At 37.2% G+C, this 24,611-nt stretch overlaps 1 protein-coding gene across 2 annotated transcripts in view; it reads right to left on the minus strand.

The window, feature by feature from the left end:
- MORC1 (MORC family CW-type zinc finger 1) overlaps positions 1-24,611 on the minus strand; it is a 162,145-nt gene that overhangs the window by 45,845 nt on the left and 91,689 nt on the right. For both annotated transcript variants that reach the window (XM_011995501.1, XM_011995507.1), the window contains exons 16-17: positions 24,047-24,152; positions 19,063-19,201 (exon numbers count right to left, since the gene is read on the minus strand). In XM_011995501.1, coding sequence (XP_011850891.1) covers positions 19,063-19,201; positions 24,047-24,152 — 245 coding nt within the window. The remainder of the gene's footprint in view (positions 1-19,062; positions 19,202-24,046; positions 24,153-24,611) is intronic.

A 24,611-nucleotide genomic window follows, 5' to 3' on the forward strand; every position in this document is an offset into this window, starting at 1 on the left:
CTGTTGATTGACATTTGGATCTTCTTAATCTTTTACTATACAAACAATTTTGCAGTGACCAACCTAGTAAATAGGTAATTTCACATTTGGGTTAATATGTCCATATACTCAATTTCCAAAAGTGAAATTTCTGAGTCAAAAGGTACATGCATTTATAATTTGGATAGACACTGCTAAATTGTCTCTGCCAGGCTTTTTGGTGGCCTAGCATATAGTCATCCTGTGATTATTCCAAGAGTACTTGAAAAGAAATACATACTCTATTTTGAGAGTGCAGAGTTTAGATAGATAGATAAATAGATAGATAGATAGATAAAATTATATGTATACTGCTATTATTATTATTGATTATTTAGGTATCCCTGAGCTAAGAGTAAGTTAAAGTTTCCTATTACTAGTATGATTGTCTCTTTTTTTCATATATCACTTGTAATTATTGCTTTATTGACATCATATATACGTTTGATATTGGTTCAACCGTTTTATTTTATCCTTTACTTTTATGATTTAAGTTTTTAATGATACATAGTATTTTCTCTTTTTCTGGTGACCTCCATTATGGTGATAACTTCATATAATATTTTTAGTTTTCTCTGTCTTTAGACAGGATCTATGTATTTCCTACTCTGAACAGTGGCAAAATTTATTTTCTCTTCCCCCTTTTGTTCCCCTGATATTTATCAACAGTATGATCCTTCCCAGTGTCTAACTTAGTACTAAGAAGTATGTTGAAATCAAATAAATGACACCTCTTGGTCTCCTATTACAGTTGAGGCAAACATCAAACTACTTTTCCCCTTCTATCACCCTTGCCTTTCCTTTTTTGTTAGCCGAATTATTTTTACATTGCCAGGGTATTTACACTCAGTCTGGTGTTTAATGTCACATATATTTTAGGCTTTTTGCTTTAATTAAATACAGTCAATGCTTACATCCAGTTCTTTGCTGTAGAATTTTCAGACATCTCTTGCTGGTTGAAGTTTGATCCCTGGTAGTTTCCTCAAAAAGAGACCATGAGAATATTTCCTGAGTTCTTTCCTATTTTTATTTTATTTTATTTACTTATTTATTTATTTGAGATGGAGTCTTGTTCTGTCGCCAGGCTGGAGCGCAGTGGCACAATCTCCTCTCACTGCAACCTCCACCTCCCGGGTTTGAGCGATTCTCCTGCCTCAGCCTCCCAAGTAGCTGAGACTACAGGCGCACACCACCATGCCCAGCTAATTTTTGTATTTTTAGTAGAGACTGGGTTTCACCATGTTGGCCAGGATGGTCTCCATCTCTTGACCTTGTGATCCGCCCGCCTCGGCCTCCCGAAGTGCTGGGATTACAGGCGTGAGCCACCATACCCAGTTCTTTCCTATTTTTAAAACTATTTACCTGTAGGCTTTTTATGTGAAGAGTAATTTAGTGAATATAAAAGTCTTGGTTCACACTTCCTTTCCATGAGGATCTTACAGTTTTTACTTCATCACCTGGAGCTGATTTTTTTTTAGAGAAGTTTGAAGCCAAAGTGAACTGTTTTGTCCCTATAGGTGACTTGATGTTTATACCTGTTGGTCAAAGGAATCTATATTTTTTACAGTCGAGTAATTTTATTATAATATACATCTTACTATTGACTATTCTGGGGGCAGTTTTTCCCTATTGTGTAGCATACCATTTCAAACATGTAGCTTCAAGTTTTACCCTTTTCCTGAAAAGCATGCCTGATTTATATCTTTAAAAATGTGTTCTTCCATTATTCTGTTTTCTCTGGGTATTCAAATTATGCAAATATTGTGTCTCCTTCTTACTTCTATCATTATCATTTTCTGTGTAATTAATTGTAAGCAATTCTTTCCTAATTTCTATTATTTTTATTTGCTTTTTATCATCTACACCAGGGAACAGCAAACTTTTTCTGTAAAAGGTTAGATAGAAAATAGTTTTGCAGGTCAGTGTTCTCTCTGTCTCTCCTCTCCCTCTTTCTCTCTTTACCATCTAAAAATGTAAAAGTCATTTTCAGCTTGTGGGCCATGAATGAACAGGGGGTGGACTGGATTTGGCCTATGGGTAATAGTTTGTGACCTTTGCTCTATATCCCCACTGTCCTTACCAAAATGATAATTTGCCTTGTGTTCTTTCCAATTGTATGATTTCATTTCTTCTGTTTCTTTAAGTTCTGAAAATTATGTTTTATTCATTGTCTCCTACAGTCTCAGCATCTCTTCACAAATCCTTATATTTCTGTTTTAGAATCTTCTTGCATAAAAATGACTTTTTTCATTGAGTTTTAAAAAATGTATGTATAAATGTGTATGTTTAATTTCCTTCTGATGTGCATTTTAATTTTTCTTTTTTCTAATTTACAGCTTTAGTGAGATATAGCTGACAAACAAGTAACAGCACAAAATTCAAATATATAATTTGAAAGCTTTTGATATATGTATAATAATCAAGATAATTAACATACCGATCATCTCCAAAACTTTCCTTGTCTCCCCAGCACCTCTTCCAACCCTGTCCCATTCCTAAGCAACCACTGATCTGCTTTCTCTTGCTGTCAATTAGCTGCATCTTCCGGAGTTTTATATTAAGTGAAATCACACAGTATGCAATCTTTTTTTTGTTTGACCTCTTTCACTCAGAAGAATTATTTAAAAGCTCATTCATATTGCTGTGTGAATCAAGAGTGCATTTCTTCCTGTTACTAAGTAATTTTCCACTGAATGGACATGCCATAATTTGTCCTTTCACCTTTTGATGGTCATCTGGATGGCTTCCAGGTTTTGGCAATTACAAACAAAGCTGCTTAGTATAAGCACACAAGCACAAGTTTTGAAGTGGACATATGCTTACATTTCTTTTGACTAATACCTCAGAGTGGAATATCTGGGTCATATGATAGGTGTATCTTTAACTTTTTAAAAACTGCCAAACTAGGCTTACTCCTATAATCCCAACCCTTTGGGAGGCCAAGGCAGGAGGATCGCTTGAGGCCAGGAGTTTGAGACTGCTGTGAGCTATGACTGTGCAGTCCAGCATGGGCAACAGAGTGAGACCACATCTCAAAAAACAAAAAAACCCTGCCAAACTGTTTTCCTAAGTCATTTTACCATTTTGCATTTTTAATGGTTGCTCTCTATCCTAGGTCAACATAGCATAATCATTTTAACTTCATCCACTGTAGTGAGTGTGTAGTGGTTATCTCATTGTGGTTTTAATTTGCAGTTCCCTTAATTATTAATGAAATTGACTTTTCATGTGTTTATTGGCTATCTGCATGTCTCCTTTGGTTAAGTACCTGCTTAAATGTATCTATTTTTTAACTGCATTGTTTTCTTACTATTTGTTTTTGTTTTTGTTTTGAGACGGAGTTTCGCTCTTGTTGCCCAGGCTGAAGTGCAACAGCACAATCTTGGCTCACTGCAACCTCTGCCTCCCAGGTTCAAGCGAGTCTCCTGCCTCAGCCTCCCGAGTAGCTGAGATTACAGGCATGCACCCCCACGCCCGGCTAATTTTGTATTTTTAGCAGACATGGGGTTTCTCCACGTTGGTCAGGCTGGTCTTGAACTCCCGACCTCAGGGGGTCCACCCGCCTTGGCCTCCCAAAGTGCTAGGATTACAGGCGTGAGCCACCGAGCCCAGCTGAGTTTTAAAAGTTCTCTCCATACTCTAGATACAAGTCCACTGTCAGGTATTGTTTTGCAAATATTTTCTCCAAGTCTGTAGCTTGACTTCAATTTCTCAACAATGTCTTCTGAAGAGCAAAAGTCATTAATTTTGATGAAGTACAATTTAAAAAAAATTCTTTTTATAGTTCATGCATTTTGTGTCATATTTTAGAAATATATGCCAAATACCAGGTCACTAAAATTTCTTCCTATATTTTCTTCTAGAAGATTATCTTTTACATTTAGCTCCATGATCCATTTCAAAATAATGTTGTATATAACAGGAAAGAAGAATAAATGTTTATTATTTGGGTGGATATATGACTATCCAAATGTTTTGGTTCTATTTGTTGAAAAGATTCTTATTCTCTCATTAAAACATCTTGGTCCCTTAGTTGAAAATCAGCTGGCCATATACTTGTGGGTCTATTTCTAAACTCTCTATTCCATTTCATTGCTATATTTGTCTCTTTTTACACCAATACCACACTGACTTAACTACAGTTTTATTACGAGTATTAAAATTAGGTAGTATGATTCCTCCAACTTTGTTCTTTTTTAAGGTTATTCTAAATTCTTTGCATGCCATATAAATTTTAGAATCAGTTTTTAATTTCTATCAAAATACTTGCTTGAATTTTAATTGATGCTAACTGGGGAGAATAGATACCTTAGCAATGTTGACTCTTCAAACTCATGACATAGAATCTCTCTCCATTTATGTGTTTTATTTAATGTTTTCAGCAGTGTTCTACAGCTTTCACTGTACAGGTCTTACATGTCTTTTGCCAAATTTATCTCCAAGTAGTTAATATATTTTAATGCTATTGGAAATGGTATTTTTCAATTTCCATTTCCAATTGTTTGCTGCTAATATATAGAAAATTAATTTTTATATATTGATTTTGTATCCTGCAACCTTGCTAAAGCTCATTTCAGTAGTTCTAGTAATTTTCTATAAATATTATCTGTTTTCTACACAAACTATCAAATTTTGAAAGAAAAAAACCTTTTACTTCTTCTTCTGCAATCTGAGTGCCTTTTCTTTTTCTCTCTTTTCACACCATCTAGAACCTCCTGTACAATGTGGAACTGGAGGGTGAGAGTGAAACTCCCTTGCCTCATTCCTGACCTTAGTGGGAGAATATTGATTCTTTCACTAATAAGCAAGATTTTAGCTGCAAGTGTTTTGTAAATGCCCGTTATCAATTGAGAGAGTTTTCTTCTATTCCTGTTTTTCTGAAAATTTTATCAGGAATGGCTATAGTTGCTTCTTTTTTGTATTTATATTTTGCTAGAATTCTTTAACATTTTTCTTGCAGTATTTTGTTATATAATTATATGGTTTCTTATTGATATTTTACTGGAATCTTTTTTTTTTTTAAATGTATCTGTTTAGCTTTTTTAAAACACGTCATTCTAAAAGTTGGATTTTCCAGGACCAGCTCTTTCCCAGAGCTTTCTATAGAAAGGGTAAGTGGAGGGTAAATTTCTAGGCAAGTTATTTTTCACAAGCCTAGCTTCTTTTCCTCTGATCTCTACAAAAAATATCACTTCTGAAAATTGTGCCTTATTTGAGTCCTTTCATGTGCATTTCACATTTTCTACTTCTGTGAATCAAAGTTGGTCCAGTAGGGTTCCTGTTGCCTGCTGGCTATTGCAGATAACGGCTATAGCTTTTCCATCTCTAGATGTATCCTTTTTCAGTAAGTGTATTTGTATTGATTCTTTTGATATGCTAGCACTGGGCTCCTCCTTCCATTTCTCTTCTGTTCTTCCTGTGGAGCTCCTGCATCATCTCGATTGTTTTGAGCAGCTCTGAGAAATATGCTGATATACATCTATGCTATGGCTTGAATGTGTCCCCCAAAAAGTATGTACTGGAAACTTAATCTGCAATGCAACCGTGTTCGGAGGTTGGGCCTAAAGGGAGGTGTTTAGGTTATGAGGATTCCATTCTCATGAATGGATTAATGCCAATTATTACAGGATTTGAGACTGCAAGTTCAATCTCTCTCTCTCTTGCCCTCTTTCACTCTCTTGCTTTCTGCCATGGGATTACACAGCAAGAAGGCCCTGACAAGATGCTGGCACCTTGATATTGAACTTCCCAGCCTCCAGAACTGTCAGAAATAAATTTCTTTTCTTTATAAATTACCCAATCTTTGGTATTTTGTTATAGTATCACAAAAGAGACTGAGACAGTTTCCTAGTTTGACTAAAATTTCAGTTTGCATTTTTGTCTTCCATTTTCTGTGTTGCTCTTAGAAGACTTTCAGAAAAAGAAAGGGGAAATGCTAAGTCTATATAGCCATATTTATACCAAAAGTCCCCTGTAATACTTTACCTACCTTTATCATTGTATGTATCACAATATCTAATAGTTATATGTTGACATGTGGGTCTCTTTCAATAAATTGTAAACTCCCAATTATTTGTTTTTATCTGTAGTACCTCGTACAAGATTTTGAGTATTATAGGTTCTCAACAATATGTTGATGATTGGCAGGATAAACAGATGCTTCTAGAGCCTACTGCTCATCTCTTTCATGGCCAAAACAGTGCCACAAGTCTACTCTACATTCAAAAGGTGGTTACTTCTCCACTACTTGTTGGAGCTTATCACAGTATTTGGATGCTTTATATTAAATTCCAGTGTATACTCTCTTCCAGTGTTTGCATCACTCTGGGATGAGTCTTGTTCCTGATACAGCAAAATGGATTTCACAATGTACAATTCTCTTAAATTATCTGGGTTTGTAATATTTTAGGTGCTAGCTTGAAGATAATTATTTTGTGCTAGTTTTATTGTAATGGATTTTGACCTGAACTATTAATCACATCACTAAACAGAATTTTGAGTAAATAAAAATTTTATAAGTTCTATTTTATAAGTTCTATAAATTACACTCTTTCATTTTAATATCAGAGTTGCTTCTACAAAAGAACTTGAGATATTATAGAAAAACACAGCAAAGATGTCTCAACTACATTTTGAGTAGAAAGACATTAATAATTTGTTTGTTTTTTGAGACAGAGTCTCACTCTATCACCCAGGCTGGAGTGCAGTGGCACGATCTCGGCTCACTGTAACCTCTGCCTCCTGGGTTCAAGCGATTCTCCTGCCTCAGCCTCCCGAGTAGCTGGAATTACAGGCACCCGCCACCACTCCCAGCTAATTTGTTGGTATTTTTAGTAGAGATTGGGTTTCACCATGTTGGCCAGGTTGGTTTCGAACTCCTGACCTCAAGTGATCTGCCCTCCTTTGCCTCCCAAAGTGCTAGGATTACAAGCATGAGCCACCACACCTAGCCCCAAATAAAACATTTTATGTTAATACAGAAGCAAGAACAGACACAGTAATGACCTCCAGTAACACGATGAAGGCAAAAATTCACTCATAATTGGAAGAACATAGCAGGAGACAGAGGAAGAATTCAAAGACAGCTGCACTGAACACCTTTTCTACCTTAGATCTATACCTAGAAGGTTTTTACCATAGTCAATGAATGGGTTATGTTTTAACTATATATTTAGTAAAGTGCACCATATCCTTAAGAATGTTGGATATATTCCTCCCACCCATTTGAGTCCTGTACATCTTCTTTAATTCTATCACATGCTACTTTCACTTTGTAACTCCAGGGGCAGCTCAAGTTCAGTCACCTTGAGCAACTTACATTGTCTTTTCATCTCTTAAAAGTTATCCACCTCTGAAATGCTTTTCTCTTCTTTATAATTTATAGTTCTTCTAATTCTTGCAGGATTATTATCAATGTTCCTCATACGCATAGAAACTTCTTTTCCCACAGTTCTTTCTCCGAATTTATTATAACCCTCTTGACTTCCCTTCCATTCCCAATTCTATCTGAGAAAAAGAGTCTATCACATCAGCTATGTTCTGCCATGCCATCCTCATAATTCTCAATCTTGGATCAACGACATCATTTTCCATCTTTGCAGAAATTCCAGGCTGCTAAAATTTGTGCAAGTTGAGTATCTCTTATCCAAAATGCCTGGAAACAGAAGTGATACCCAGGACAGTCTGTCTGGGAATCAGATTTGGGACTTTTTGAATTTTGGAATATTTGCATATATATAATTAGTTATCTTGGGAACCCAAGTCTGAACATGAAAATCACTTATGTTTCATATACACCTTATACACAGTCTTAAGGTAACTTTATACAATATTTTAGATACTTTTGTGCTTGAAACAACGTTTTGACTGTTTTGACTGCAACCTGTCACATAAACTAGATGAATTTTCCTCTTGTAGTGTTGTATCGCACTCAAAAAATTTTAAATTTTGGATTATTTTGAATTTCAAATTTTCAGATCAGTGATGCTTAAACTATATATAACCATTGAATCCACACTACAAGAAATATGCATAGTTCTCATACTCTTCTGGACAATCTTTTCACTTGTCCCTAACTAGCTTCTGTATCCATCTCCACAAAGATTGTTCCAAATCTTTACTGTACCCTCCACATAAAGCCCACCTTTTTCATAAAAGTTTTAGGTGTGTGTGAACACCCTTAACTTCTTTTCCACAATCTCAGAGGAAAAAATGTCCCTCCTCCTGTCCTAACTTAAACCCTGCACCTCGGTCCTAGTAATCCTTCCTTCCTGTCCTTACTGGACTCTTTACAAGAAAAAGGTCCCAGGCTGGGTACGGTGGCTCATGCCTGTAATCCCAGCACTTTGGGAGGCCAAGGCGGGCAGATCACTTGAGGTCAGGAGTTCGAGACCAGCCTGATCAACATGGTGAAACCCTATCTCTACTAAAAAAATACAAAAATTAGCCAGGCTTGGTGGCGGGCACCTGTAATCCTAGCTACTGGGGAAGCTTAGGCAGGAGAATCGCTTGAACCCCGGGAGACGGAGGTTGCAGTGAGTTGAAATCGCACCACTGCACTCCAACCTGGGTGACAGAGCAAAACTCCATCTCAACAACAAAAAAAAAAAAAAAGAAAAAAAAAAGAAAAAGGTCCCATCACACCTGTGTGCTATACTTCTTCAATTTTACTGGCTTTTTCCTCTTAGTCCAGAAACATTGTCTAATCTCTCCTAACCACGAATTTACCTCAACCCTACCTAATGCTCTAGCTATAACCCCATGTTTCTTTGCTCCTTTAGTACAAAACTTCCTAACACAGCTTATTACCCATGGCTTCTACTTCTTTACTTTCCATTCACCATTTCCCCTCATCCTACCTGGCTTTCCCTCTGAAACTTATCTTGCTGAGGTTGGCAATGGCCTTTCTGTTATAAGGCCCAATGGACTTAGCACAATGCTTAGATCATAATAGATACAAAGGAAATACTTGCACACTTAATTTAATAATCCAATGAAATTGAAGGGAAAAAGTCAAAGCAAAATAGTAAAACACAAGATTAGGAGAAAGTTTTCTAAAGCATTAAGACAAAAAGGATTTTTGGTTTATCTATTGAAGCATCCTCTGTGGAAAGAGTGATTTACATATAATTAGTGCACTAAATTTGCACATGTTAAGTGTACTAAATGAAGTTGACCTAAATGAAAAATGTAAATAGTTCCCCTAAAAGTTTTCCTTCTGGTTCTAATTAGAGATACAGATTTCCACTAATAGATACATTTCAAACAACAGACAAAGATTTTCAGCATCAGTTTTGGGGTTGGCCTATAGTTTTAAAAACACATTTTTAAAAAATCACGTGTGTACTTTTCTTGAGGAATACATTCTTACATCTTTGATTGCATTTTTGTAAAATAGAAATCTGAATAACACAGTTAACCTACTTCAAAATCTGAGTTACTTAATGAATAGCTGTTTACCAATGATAGCATCTTTTTTATCATCGTCATCATCTTTTCAGATTTCAAAGAAGAATCATTACCCTAGAAAGCTTGAAAATATCAGTATTCATTTTTAAATGACACTTATAACTTCTCCCAGCAAGACTATTACATTTCTTTATGAGTTTAGAAAGTCCCGCAAATCGCAGACTGAATCAGTGAGAACTGCATAAGATGAACTGTCTCTGTAAGTAGAAAAACTGAAGAATCCTTAAACCAGGAATAAAGAAGTGAATATTGGTGGTGCACAGAATCATCTGGGAAGCAGCAGAAATGCAGATTCCAAAGCACCAGACCCAGAGATTCTTGTTTAGTCTGTCTGGTGTAGATCTCAGGAGTGACTATTTCTATAAAATTGTGACGTTTTCAGACAGACTCACAGCCCTGAAAAGTAAAGAATGCTCCTTTCTAATTTTCTATCAATTCTTTGTGGGACTATAGAGAAAATACTTTTATGTTTCTGTACAGTTAGGATTTTCTGATTAAATTTACTTCACTTGGGACTTGGACTAAAAGAACAAATCTTAGAATTTAATCTGCAACTGATTATTAGTGGAGAGGGCATGTGAAGAGATTTGTCTCCAGAGACATTTACCTCCCTGGAAATATGTGTTTATATTTTAAGGGAGGAATAAAACCTGGGACCACAGAGACAAGACCAGAATTGTAAAGTTGGAGAAACTAGTCTCATCTTTCCCTACCCCCAGAGATCTGTTTACATTCCAAAGGGTAGGAGTTATAATTCAGGGCTCTTCCCAAAGAGCAAAAGAGTGTGGAGAGCGTGGTTGCCGCTCTCCTATAGAAATGTCCAGATACATTTTCTTAGGATTCTTTGCCTACAGTACAAATTGTAAGATATCATCTGATCTGACTCTTACCCGATCCATTGCTCCGGGGTAAAAACTGGAGCAAAGGGTAATTAGCATGATTCCTTGTATTATATATAATACTTTGCTCTGCTCCAGAAATATCATGTTTATATTCAAAATGGTATCAGTAAATAAAGATATTTGAAATGTAGCCGCTTGTGATAGAAGATCGGCAACTAATATTCACGGGTTCTAAAATTTGAATGGGTCTTTGCAAACATCTAGCTTAATTCCCCACCCCCACCTTTTTTATTTGTTAAAATAGGAAGTGCTTGACTCTGTCCTCTCCCTATTCCCCTCCCAAAGGAAGAGAGGAATGATCACCAATAGCAAATGAACAGCCAGTTGCAGTGAAGCAACACACCAATTCCACGCTCAGGAGAGAATGCTGTGCCTCCTCCTCGTGGTTTCCTATGCCCTAAACGTTCAGAGAAGCTTCTCTAGAAATGACCTATAGATATAGTCTTAATCTGCTTCTTTTCACCAGGCTGGGAGTACTCAGACCAAGGACTACAGACACCAGACAGACCTCAGGCCTGAGGTCACTCAGCTTATGAACAACAGGCCTGGGACCTGAAGGCAGGGATCCTAACGCCAGGCCAATGCTGTCCACCACATCCTGCTGCTTGCATCTCTTCCTTCAAAGAGCTCCTATGCATTCCTCCTTCTGTAAAGCTTTCCAAAGTCACCTTGCCTTCCAAACCTGCCCACCATAGACAGAGCTACTGAGAAAAAGAAATTATGATTACTATTAGCAGTTAATTTCTCAACTTCTCTCACACAGAAGAGCTACTGAGCCAAACTGAAAATAGAAAAGCAGAGTCGTTCGAACAGCTTTGAACTAAGAATCAATCCTACATTTCAGATCTACCCTGTATTCCTACATTGTTTATGTCATGTTGGCCAGAGGGGCAATATAGTTTAGTAATAGAATGCGGGGTCTGGAGCCAGTCTGCATTGGCCAAAATCATGGTTCTGCAGTTTCCTAACTCCATCTTTGGCAGATTATTTCTCTGTGACTCAGTTTCCTCATCCACAAAATAGGAATCATAACAATCATAGTATTGCACTAAGGATTAAATGTCAGTGCATTTACAGCACTGCTAATAGAGGCACATTCTAAATGTTATTATCATTTCATCCCTCCATTCATCCATCTCGTTAGGTTTCTTCATCCATGTAATACGTACAGTTACAGGAATTAGTTTTAGAATTCACCAAAAGTATACATAATTATGGAAATCTTGGGGAAGAGACTGGAGAGAAGAGAATTGGAAATATGAAAAATATGTAATTCTCCTTTATTACAAAAAAACCCTGCAGTGACCACATGATATAATACATGCAAAAACAAACAGTGGGTGAACCACGAAGTATATATAGCTTAAGCAGCAACATCCCTCCATTACACAAGCCTCTTCCGTGGCACTGTCCTAACTTCTTATTTATAATTTGGCATTTTCTGTTTTAAAAGAGATCCCAAAAATTGTAGGAACCTCAGACTCAAACAAAACAAAACAGAAACAAACTAGATCTGCTGCTGTTCAGAAGCGCTATAAGTTAATACTTCGTTTTATTTTCAAATGCCAGAAATTATTCCTAGTGGTCTTGGCTTGTGCCTACAAGACCTTTTTGGGGTTCCGCCAAGTGGAGGAAAAGTTATTCTAGATCCTTGTGAAGCCAAAGTTCATGGACAAATGTCAGTTAGTTCTTTAGGACTCAATGCAAATCTCTGATGTGTCAGGAGACCTTACACCCTGGTTAGAACGCTAGACTTGGTGGGGGAAGACTAACAGAAGCAGTGGAGAGGTTAAATCACATGTTGGTAAAGTCCAAGGTGAAAAATAGAGCCCAATTAAGATTAAGCATGAATTTTACTCTGGCCTCCAGGAATTGAGACACAGGAAGGGAGCAGATTCAGATCACATACATGGTCAGGGGACAAGGATGAATGAGGTCGAATCAGGAGTACAAGATACAAGGTTTAAGTTCAAAGTCAACAACAGTCATGAAACACAGTTCCCCAAACTGAATTCAAAATGTAAAGTTAGGTCTTAAGTAAGAAGGACATTGGGTCAAGCAAATTGAAAAACAGGATTCAAGCTCAGAGAGGCAGGGCTCAGGTAGGCTGGTGCCCAGAGCGTACAGGCGCGGAGGCACAGACTTCCTTGAGAGGGGAGCAGCGAGCAGCCTGCTGTGGAAGGAAGCTGAAGACTTATATCTTACTCTGAGCAGAGTCAGGAAACAGACCCTGAGGTGTACCCTGGACAGCAGGCAGCCTCTGATAGTCCCTGATTAACATGCACACTAACTGGAGACTGGTTGTACGTGGAGTTCAGACGCTTAAGGAGTTTTTGTAGGGTAGAGATCAAATAGGTGTATTCGCATTAAAACCCAAATTAGTATTCCCTGCAGTGAAAATCATTTCAGGCAACACATCTGAACCTCTACCCCTCGCTCCATCTCTGCTGTGAGATGTGAGCAGGAATGACTGACTAGCATGCAAAGGGAGGGATGTAATGTGCCAAGACTGCCTGCAACCGCCAAAGCTATTACTGTCCTTCTGGGAGGAAAAATGTGTTCCCTCTGGATTCAAACTCCTCTTGGCCTTTGACAACAGCATTTGGTCACTTCTGTGAAACCCAGGAGTAGACACAATGGACGGCATTCCTCAGTGTCAACACCACGGTAAAATAAAGTTGCTTATGAAGCCAGGAGCTGAGAATGTCCTGAGTTCCCTGCACCACACTGTGCCACAATGCCAGGCTGTTCTGATGCTCTCTAATCATTAGTGCTGTCTGAGTCTTCAGTAAACCACAAATGCTGTTCCATCAGGAAGTATGATGTCAGCTTCTCAAGAAAGGACGAGTAAGAAAATAATTTGGAGAAGCAGTGCAAGTTGAAGAGTTGAACTCCTGTTAGACACCTACTGTGCCCAACATTGCACCAGGTGTGGTGGTAGGAGGTACACAGAAGAAAGCAACACATGATATCTGCCTTCAAGGGACTTGCACACTAGTTAATCACAAGCAATTTGTTTAATGTCTCATTTGGTATGCCATGAACACAGGGCATAGGACGCACAAGTGTGAATATATTATGCATTATCCCTCTTCAAAAAGCAATTCATCACCATAGAAAAATGAGATATTTGTAGTAAGAGTAATAAAGTAAAATATTTCATCTACAATAACTAGAATAGCCTCTTGTTAGACAAGGACTTTTAGGTGTCACAAATTTTGGATGATGACAGTTTATATAAGGAGACTGAAAAGCACTCTTGAAGAATAAATATATTTTCTATGGCATCTGTCACTATAGTTATACAGATTTGAAACCTCAGCAGCCTACACAATAATGACACATTAAAAAGATTAAGTTCTACATGGAAAAATGCACTCACATTCTCCATCACAAAGGTGTCCTCAGATATGCCATTCAATTTGAAAAACACAGCTAAAAGTTTGGCAAGACTACTTTGCTCTGCATTTACAGCTAAAACAACCAATGTGGGAATTGCCAGATTACACTATTTCATTTCTGTGTGTATGTGTGTCCACATGAGCACTGAAAAAGAACAGAATTCTATTGTTGGAGTTCCTTCTCACCAGGCATGAAGTCTTATAAAGGCTATATATTTGATGGGATGACTATGAACATGACAAATGAAATCCAAATGCAGTCTCTGTATTCCAATCCAAATACGACAGTTTATTGTGACCAGGTATAAGAACATTTTGGTCTTCAGTAATATATGCAGAAGGTGGTAAGTCTAACCTATGTAGAGTCAACCAATCCAATCAGATAGAAAATATTCATCTTTTAGGAATTCTGCATAAATCAAATTATTCTTTCCATCCTTCACTGTTTGCTAAATACTTACATATGAAAGCTGTAGGCCTAGGTACCATTGGAAATACAAAGATGAATAAAAATAGTCCTTTAGTTCAAAAAGCATACAATCTGATATGGGAGACAGATCAGATACATAAGTAACTATAACATTAGACAAAAAGTGACTATAATACCAGGTAGAAAGTAAAACACACTCTAAGAGAGACCACATGGGACAAAGGGAACTGGAAGGAAGGAGATACTTTTCCAAGTAGGTAAATGAAAGAAGACTTCATACAGGGATTGGCAATAGTTTTGAATCTTGAAGGACTGGAGAAAGACCAGAGGCTGCTCCAGACAAGAATACAGAAACAAAGGCCTGCAGAGCAGCATGGAAGTAAATACTCGTAAGGAACATGGAGAAGCTCAGTAGAAGCACCATACAGAGTGGAAGAAACGAATGCTATTATGTTAATAGAAAGGCAACTAGTGTCAGATTATAGACAGCCTGCACTGTATACCAAGAAATGTAGAGTAAATAGAAAAGATTAATTCAGAAAGACCCAGGGGACACATAAGCAATTCATCACACATTGCACAAATATATTGATTATGCAAATATGCTACTCATTAACATTACTTAGGTATAAAGGGGTAAATACAGGGTAGCTTAATTCAGGGATAAAGGTATGATCTGTCTTTTAATGACTGAGGGTATTAAGTGGATTTTAGATGGTACCATAAAACTCTGAATAAAGTGTAACTAAAACTAGATTCTGTGTGCATGATAATGACACAATCATCCTTGTCATACAATAGAAGGTAGAAGAGAAATTGTAAGTTAAAACTGAGAAAGAGGTAAATTTGAGAACGAGGAGGTCCTGAAATACAGATACATTTATTTTATAACATTATGGTTTTAAAATTATTGCCTAGGTTTACCGAAAAATAGCAATTATCCAGCTAATATGCCAATAACAACTGAGCAATCCAGTGCAACAATGGAAATAAAAGCTTCATCACTTGGCCAGCAGGTGGCACTTGTCACTCGGTATAGAAAACAGCAGGTAATGTGGAATGAAGCTGAAAGTAGTTAGAAAGAGATTACTCATTCATCTATTCAGAAGGATTAAGATGGGGATGGGTTGTATTCAGAAGTACAATTTATAATGAGGATCTTGGTTTGTTGACATAGCTTACCAATTACATGGAGGACAACCCCTTTACTCTATAAAATGCACCGCAGGAGACGGATCTTGAATTTGAGCTCTCCTATTAGGTTTACTGAACTTAGGTATTTCCCTTAACAAATATGATTTGCAATATATAAGTTTGTTGCTACTGTAAATGTTCTTATGTCCTTTTTGTCTGTATTTTTCCTACGAGACTGTGAGAAAAATGGTGCTGGAATTAGGCAAAAAGGAAATAAATTCCAACTTCACCATTTAAAGCTATTTGACTTGATTAAAATTATTTAACTTTTTTGGATTCCACTTTCCTCTTTGTTAAAATAGGTATCACTAGCTGGAGTGTTGTCGGAATTAAATAAGATACCATGTGGAAACGATACCTTTAGATCTTGCTACTTCATTTTCTCCTACGGGACAACATCTAATGATTAGGATTAACTCTCTTACCATCTAATCATTAGATACCCATAGAACCTAAAATACAGAAAGATCTTTGATTTATCTAGTCAACCCTTCATTTTCCAGATCAAGATGCCTGCTACCATTAAAGCTGAAATGTAAGAGAGTTAAGAGATAGGGCGTGCAGGTTTAGGTCATTTTTATATTCACTACCTAGGTCTGGTCAATGGATAAGTGGTCACTGGGAGTGGGAGGGAGGAACAGAAGGACAAATAATAACTACATGGCATATATTGTATGATTTTGTGATACTGAATGGGCGAATGGACACCAACAATAGACATACAGTGAATCACAGTAATGAATTAGCCAGTTCTTGATTTTCCAGTGATGTCTAGCCTACACCCGAAACTGAATGGGGCCAATGATGCCCTGTTTTTCTAGCTTTCCCATCCTTTCTTATACCACATTCCAAAATTTCTTCTAAAGGGTTTTAGAAAGAGGACAGGAAGTTTACATTGAACACTGCATGATTTTTAGTCTTATTTTTGGCATCAGATAAATATCACCAAAACATAGTTTTTTAACATGCTCATGGATTATTTTGTGAAAGGAGGAATCAAGGTCATCTTCCAGAGGTCTTCTGTTCAGTAATTACCATGTCATAACTATATGGGAGTTGCATCATTATAACAAGACATGCCATTTTTAAAAGAGAGATACCACACAAATACTGAGTTTAATTTTTAAAATATGTAAGCTTAGCATGTAATCTAAGTGACTGGTTCCATGAAAGAACAAATCAGTGTTCATCTCCAAGTGTTCCTTTAGGTTGTTTTTCTCACCTGAAATGCCCTATCTTTTTCCCTCTATTTATCCTAAATACACTTCAAGATACAAGTGTCACTTACACTATATAACTTTCTTTGATTTTTTTTTTTTTTTCTTTGACACAGAGTCTCGCTCTTTCCCCCAGGCTGGAGTGCAGAGGCGTGGGCTCACTGCAACTTCTGCTCCCAGATACTCCCACCTCAGCCTCTGAAGTAGCTGGGATTATAAAGCATGAGCCACCATACCCAGCTAATTTTTTTGTATTTTTTGTAGAGATGATGTTTCACCATGTTGGCCAGACTGGTCTCAAATTCCTGACCTCAAGTGATCTGCCCACCTCAGCCTCCCAAAATGCTGGGATTACAGGTGTGAGCCACCACGCCCAACCCCCCATATAACTTTCTGTGATTGAAGCTGCCCTCGCAGTAAACTTCTATTGCAGTGTCAATTACAGTAAGAAAACACATTTGAATTAATATTACTTTATAGTGGTTGCTCATTTTTAAATAGCTGTTAGACTTGGTCCACAAAAAGACTGTATAATATCTGAGGGCATGTTTTACTTACTGATTCAACTACCTATCGAGTATATGCCAGGCACTGTTTTGGTTACTACAGATTCACAGTAAGTAAAACCAAGACTATTCCTGCTCCCATGGAACTCAGATTTTGGTATTACAGATCTCTGTATTCCCCGTAATTCCCAGCCTGGGGCAGACCTGAGGGCAAGTATGTGCTCAGTGATCACCTCAAAATTAACTGGTTGCCTTTGGTTGAGTGAACCTCAACCCAAAGCTTTCCTTGGTTACCACAAAAGCAGGGTCAGTTATAGGCCCCAAGTACTAGAAAGTATGTAAAAGACGTTAGGAATCTTTTCACAAAAGGATTTTGTAGAATTTTCCTTTTGCAAAAGGGAAAAGGAGGATGGAGAGGGTTATGTCCTTTGAAGTACTGGCAGTGAATTTCTATATAAGTACTGCTAAATTTCTTTGTTTACATTTGAAACAAACTGAATCTATAACCTTGGCTTAAATCTTATTTAAAAAAAAATCAACTACCAAGAAAAAAGAATACAGAACTGTTGGCCCAAATCTGCTATTCCATCAGCTGCCATCGAATTCTCTACCTCAGTGATGAATACAACATCTAATCTTAAACAAACAACAAGCTAATTAAGTCTTGGTGATTGGCATTATTAGTATACATGGGTTGGCTATGACCGCTATAGAAAAGAAAAACAATGTCCAGAGATGGCAATAAACATGCAATCAATTCTTAATGTGCTGAATGCCTTCACAAAGCTACAAAGTGTGGTAAATAAGAAACGAAATTAAAATATTTCATAACAAAAAGATCCAAATGTACCTAATTATTTATTAAAAGTCTGTGAAACCTTTATTTCTGACTTTTGTTATCAAACCCATGACTAGAGGTCTTAAAAACTGTAGAAAGTTGAGCCACTTTTTGGAGGTGGGGAGTGCTTAGGAGAATGTGTTTCCAAAGTGACTCTCAGTATCTTTCCAAGAGAGACCCTAAGACTCCAGGGTAAAAAAGAAGGCTCTGGTTTCTTTGGTTGTACTCTCAGGTGGTCTCTGACCTGCACTGCAGAGCCCTAACAAGCCAAGTGAGGTAAAAGAGTGATCTATGAGCCCAGGAAAACACTTACTATAAGCTGCTATGGCTGGGGAGCTTAACTCCCATTTCATCACTGAATTTTCTATTTTAATAAGCATTTTATTTCCTGACATCTACAGAAGTGTCCACACATTTGGACATACGCTGCAAGTGCTGTCTGAGGAAGCCGACAGGCTACACAATTAAAAAATAATGAATTCATGTGCTAAATCTATAGAAATTTAATTATTAGTCAAGAAAATAAAATAATTTTTCTACATGCCACTTTTTCTTACACTCGAAATTGTCATGGTTACCTATGTTGATTGATAGTAATGTTTAATTTATTGAATTTTCTTAACAATTAAATATGACTTTGACTTTCTAAATTAATAGGTTAATGTTTTTTAAAAGAACTCTTTACCTTAAAACCCTCCCTCAGGGAGGAATGAAATAAAAACAGCCTGACCTTTGGAGTTACACAAACTTGTGTTGCGCCTTGACCACATGACCTTGGACATGCTGGCTGACTCTATAAGGCTCTATGAGCAGCTGTGGAGTAGAAACAAATGTCCCTATTTCTCACATGCATTGTTGTGTAGATGGGCTTAGATATCACATATACAGTATTTTTTTTTTTTTTTTTTTTTTTTTTTACAAAACTCACCCTTTAGAACTTGTCTTAGATCTCAAATTAAAAGACATCAAAAAGGACAGAAAAAAGAGTATACACATTTTATTGTGTAAACCACTTTAGTCAATTTGCACCTATGAAACCAACGGTTCAAGAGTCACGGGAGAACTGGCAGGAATTAATTACAACTCACCTGTGGCTGCTGTTCTGCCAGTCTATTTTGATACTTTAGGACCGACTCTCTAAGTTGCTTCTCTTTCTCATTTTCTGATGGTGATATTGTGCTCATGGTACCCAGCGGGATGGAAGGTAGACGTTCTACCTGATGACAACTTCAGAATCAACAAGTACAAGATTAACATCAGGAGAAATATAAAACTACTTACTGTCTGTAAAAGATGATTTACTTCTACAAGCAGTTACTCTTTATGTCATATATCCAAAATTCAAATACAAAGGAAAAGCATTGTATTGGTGGCTTTCGATAACAAATAACCTTAAATCTCCAATTTGCATGGAAAACAGCTAATAAAAAATGTGGACAACAGCATATATTTACGAGGATGGGAAAGCATCAATTATATTGCTAATGCTTCACTTATTCTACATTATAATAAAATGAGGCCTTTTGCAAAAATTATTTGAGATCACTGAGCTTATCTCATCATTGCCATTTCCCCCCGCCAAAAATGGTAGCGAAATATATATCTCTTTAAAATATAGCAAATAATTATGCCTCTGAAACATATGGATGACCCAGGATCACTGTGAAGACCAGTGACTACATGATGTGATGTAGGATTCAGCAACAGCCTCGGGAGGCAATGAGATGCGTTAGAGCCCCTTCCCCAAATCGCCCACTGGTCCTGACAGCAGCATCCTGCCCAAGTGCTTGCTGCCATAAGAGTATCTGCTTTCCAGCCTTACAGATATGCTGTTCTAATAACTTGTGGGTTAGTAAGTACATAATAATGTAGAAGGATTTGTAAATGAATAATACACAGGCTATGGATCAGCATATCCCTTGTTTTAATTACAAAAAAAAATGAATAACCCTCAAAGCTTATGGTTTGGAAGGTTTGAGGCCATTTTTCCTTTTCTTACTTCTGCGTTTGTGGCTATGTACTGGGGAACTGAGTCAGCCAAACTGCTGAAAAAGTAAGATATTATTTTGTTCACTTTGGTATCAAGGCTTAATACAGACAAGAAGTTCAGCTCCCACTGGGCATCGCTTTGATTCAGGGCATGGCGGGGAACATGCAGTAGTGTCGTCAGACGCTGAGGTCAGTTCTGCGAGCCTGCTCCGGGTCAAAGAGTTTTCTATTATTGATTGGGGGTGGGGAGGGGAGAAGTTACACTGAACCACCAAAAAAAGGAGGAAGGGACAAAGTCACAGAAAAGGCATGGGTGTTAGGCTAGGCAAGGGAGGAGGAGGCAGAGGATCAAGAGAGGACTTTCTCCCATCTGAAACAGTGAGGGAAAAGGGAGGCAGATGAGACCCACCATTTCTCTGTTTTTCAGGGCTGCAGCATATATTTTTCTCGCCCCATACCAGCAGAGAAGAGTTAGGAACTACAATCAAATTCAGGTACTACTGTGAAAAAACACTTAATTCCACCCACACATGGTGTTTGTTATTATCGTTATTTTCAAAGAAAGGTGCTAGATAAACAAACCCTAGGGACAACTTCTATATATACAGCAACCCACAGTGTTGATTTGAAGACAACTGTGGGGTGGCATCTACTTCATTTCAGAAGTAGAAGCCTTCTACTTCATTTCAGAAAAGAACCTGTGACAACATTAAGTTTTTATCCAGAAGGAAGAAACCTCAAGCATTTTATTAGAATGCAATTCATTCAATTGTCTTCATTTAAAGATGTTTGGACAAGAATTACACTTTAATATGCAATACAATCCATAGATATTTTTTCACATCCTTTTCAAAATTCAGACATTTTTGGTTCAGCCAAGTAATAGGCATCATTTTTACTCTGTTGGTAATCCCTATTTTCAGTGCAGATAAGTGCATAGTATGAATGTAATGGAAGCATACTGATTGCTATTTCTCAGATACTGTGTCAAAAATGTACAGCCTCCCTCTGTGCTTGAAGTGGAAAACAAAACCAGGCTCCAATGGTTCGAAAAAGGAATGGCTCCACCTTACCCTGTCCAGGTTACTGAATACTACCATTTGTAAGATGTATTTTGTCCACTAAAAAGTATCTGAATGAAACTAGGCTTCCTGAAATGGAAAAGGATGCCTTCCAACGGACAATGTGGTAAGGCAGGAAGGGTACAGGTTTTGCATCAGAAACTTAGCTTCCAATTTCAGCTGTAGTGAAGAATTCTGGGCAAGTTACTAATCCTTTCTTAGCCTCTCTATTTTCTTCTCTGAGAAATAGGGAAAGTTCATAGGCCTTTTATAAAAATGGAATGAGATAGCATATATAATTGCAAAGTAAGAGAATGTTATTACCATGTTTCCAGCCCAAGTTCTAGTTACACATTGTTCATTCAAATGCTGTCTACTGGCAATGGCCTTGCTGACAATTGGCAATTAACTACTGACAAGAAACCGTATTTTCTGTAAATACAGACAATGACACTTTTCACCCCATTACTCTGTCCCTCTACTCATAGACTACTCCCTAATAAATAACTATACTTATCATCACTTTATTACACTTATTTTAAGTGATTCTATCCAAATCCAGTGGCACGTATGTCAGGGGTCTTGCCTAGCAATAATGTATTTTGAAGCATATTCTCATATTCTCAAGGTATGCACGGCCCATCGTACCATTTTGAATCAAAGGACTGAGCAAGGTCATCAGATTAATTTCTTCCCCCTCCCTGGGAATCATCATATCTACATCACCGTTAATGAGCTCCCATGAAGGAAGTGCCAAATCTCAATTAACTGCCCTTTTAATCAATTTTTCTTTACATCTCCCTAAAATCTCTTGCTACCACTTTAAGCATATTTTTGTCACAATATTTTCCATGAAAATAAAACACAGATGGTTAATATCATGTCAGTATATTTAAAGAAACAAGGACTTAAGAAAATTATAAATATAGGAAAACTTTTTTGCATGATAGGCTTTTAAGGTCCATCAGTTTTCTGTCAACATGGCTAAATTTATCTAGCCACTCATCACAAGTGGCACTGTTCTTATGTGAAAAAGAGACAGAATTAAATGAATACGATCTTGTATTTGATAGCACAAGGTGACTACAATCAACAATAGCTTATTATACATTTCATGATAACTAAAAGTACTATTTGAAATGTTCTAACACAAAGAAATGATAAATGCTTGAGGTGATGAATACCTCCATTTACCCTGATGTGATTATTACATACTATATGCCTTATCAAAATATCTCATATCCTCATAAATCTGTATGCCTATCATGTATTCATACAAATTAAAAATTAAATTTTTAAAGAGAGACAGAATTAATGCAGCTTTGAAACTAATTTTACAATGCTCTGAGATGGTACTGTTACTTTTCAGAAGGGGGCGAGTCTGTGCCAATGCAGGGACAACAGTAAGTTGAAGGTAAGGGAAACTGCAGAGGACAGCTTCTCAGTTCTGTGGGTCTGACAGTGCCCAAGACTGGTCTAAGAAGTCCTAGGGATAGGGTTACATCTGTGGGGAGTAGCCTAAATTCGGGGATCAAGGGCCTCCAGTGACCAGGGACTTTCAGCAGATTGTCATAACAATGGGACTTAGCTGGATCCAGAGAAGATGCATAAAGATCCTATTATTATACCACATTCCAGTGTATGGGAAGCTGAGTTAAAGGGGGGTTATATAATTTCTGAGATTTCACAGCTAATAGAACCAGGAGTCAAACCCAGGCAGTCTGTCTTCAGAGTCTGAACTCTAAATACAATCCTAGACTATACGAAAGTTCTTAGTTCATGGTAAGTTCACATGATTAACTATTCTTAATATTGAAACTGAGCAAACACTTTGTTCCTATTTGGGAGATATTTAAGTCCCAAGTTGGGGATGAACACAGGTTAGGAAACAGAAGATCTTGGCCAGTGGCTTCATACATAGGTTTCTTAGCCTGGATTTGGGTTTTAATTCTGTTTTCCAAAATAAAGTATAAAGAATAGATCAGTGTTTTATAATCATGGTCCCTGGAGCTCTAGGCTTTCTGCAGAGTAGGGAACAGAAATAAAAAAGTGGACACCTTTGGTTCCCAGCCTCCAACTCAATCAGGATAGTTTTGCATTTATCTACTTTATTTTTGGGTTCTGTGACAAATTTTTATTTGGGAAAAACAAGGTTGCATTGCAAAACAAGAAAGGGATACAAAAAAACCTGGACCATGATTTGAAATCTAAGAGCCTTTGCCACCTCTGACATTTTTCTTCAGTCTCTAAATAAAAACAACCTGGAGACTCTAGGTGAAAGGGGTTTTAGCAGCAGTTTCCAAATGTTTTCTTTTTCTTTTATCTTTTTGCTCTTCTTTTTCAGAGCCAGATAAAAAATAACCAAACAGGAGTTATTACCCTAATGTCTATATTAAAAATATTGACTCACATATCCAGCTCAAAGGACTTAGAACAGACTGCATGGAAAGGCAATGCTTGACTTAGGGGTGCCTTTGTTAAAGGGGAATACTAACCATTTTCCCTGTGGGGGAAAATACTAGTCTAAAAGGGCTTGTAATAATGTTGACACCCTTCAATATTTAATCAGTCTTTTTCCTGTTTTAATTTGAACTTTTTCCTCAAGAGTGTAAAGCAATGAAATCAATACATGATTTAAGCAGAAAAAGCATATGGTCTAACAGTTTAATGCCCTTGGAGACACTCTCTGAGTAGCTAACATTCCTGTAGAATAAGGACATATGTTGTATGAAAATGAACTGGAAGGAAGAACTCTTAAGTACCAGGTTGTGGTCTCCCACGGGTGGAAGTGCAGAGCTGCACACCCCAACGTCTTCAGATAGTTACAACGAGATCTCTTTTATTTGATGGAAAAGCATACCAATGAAATATTCTTTGCACAGGTAGCAGGGCGTTAGAGTTTGAAGAGATACCAGGTACTAAGCTAAAATCTATATTATAAGTTAACATTTTCAAGGTTCATACATATGAACTTTAGAAATTAAAAATGAATAAAGAATTTTAGAAAATAATCAAAAACTACCTGTTCTCCAAGCGGTTGGGATTATTAGCACAAATCCAAATGTCAAAAAATTCTTTTTCCTGATAATCAGTAGAGGAAGGCAAGACTCTCCATTTAAGACAAAGATCTGGCAATCAAAACAAAATGACACAGAAAAGAGATCAGAAATGAATCTATCATAGTAAGCTGTCAGTTTGCACATACCAGAAGTATGAGGTATCTCTCAATCCAAAGACAAGTGAATCCTTCATCATATACCATTATCCTTGATGGCACATCTATTCTAGGGTTCTATGAGCTACTTCAGGACCCCACCAACAAGTTATTATTATTATTGTCTCAGTTCCCTCCAGTTAGTTTCTGCTACTTTCAGCCAAAAGAACCTTAAATAATACATCTACTTCACCTCTTCTAAAATCAAATTAAGAATTTCAGTGACTTGACTCTCCCATTTTCTCTGACCTACTACCCATCTGCTGATAACACCACTTTCTGTCTCCAACTACATGATTAACATAAGAAGGAACCATGGTCTCAATGAGTATAAAATTAAATTGAAAGAAGGAAGGAAGGAAGGAAGGAAGGA

This window comes from Mandrillus leucophaeus, unplaced genomic scaffold (assembly GCF_000951045.1).
Source record: "Mandrillus leucophaeus isolate KB7577 unplaced genomic scaffold, Mleu.le_1.0 Scaffold113, whole genome shotgun sequence".
NCBI lineage: Eukaryota > Metazoa > Chordata > Mammalia > Primates > Cercopithecidae > Mandrillus > Mandrillus leucophaeus.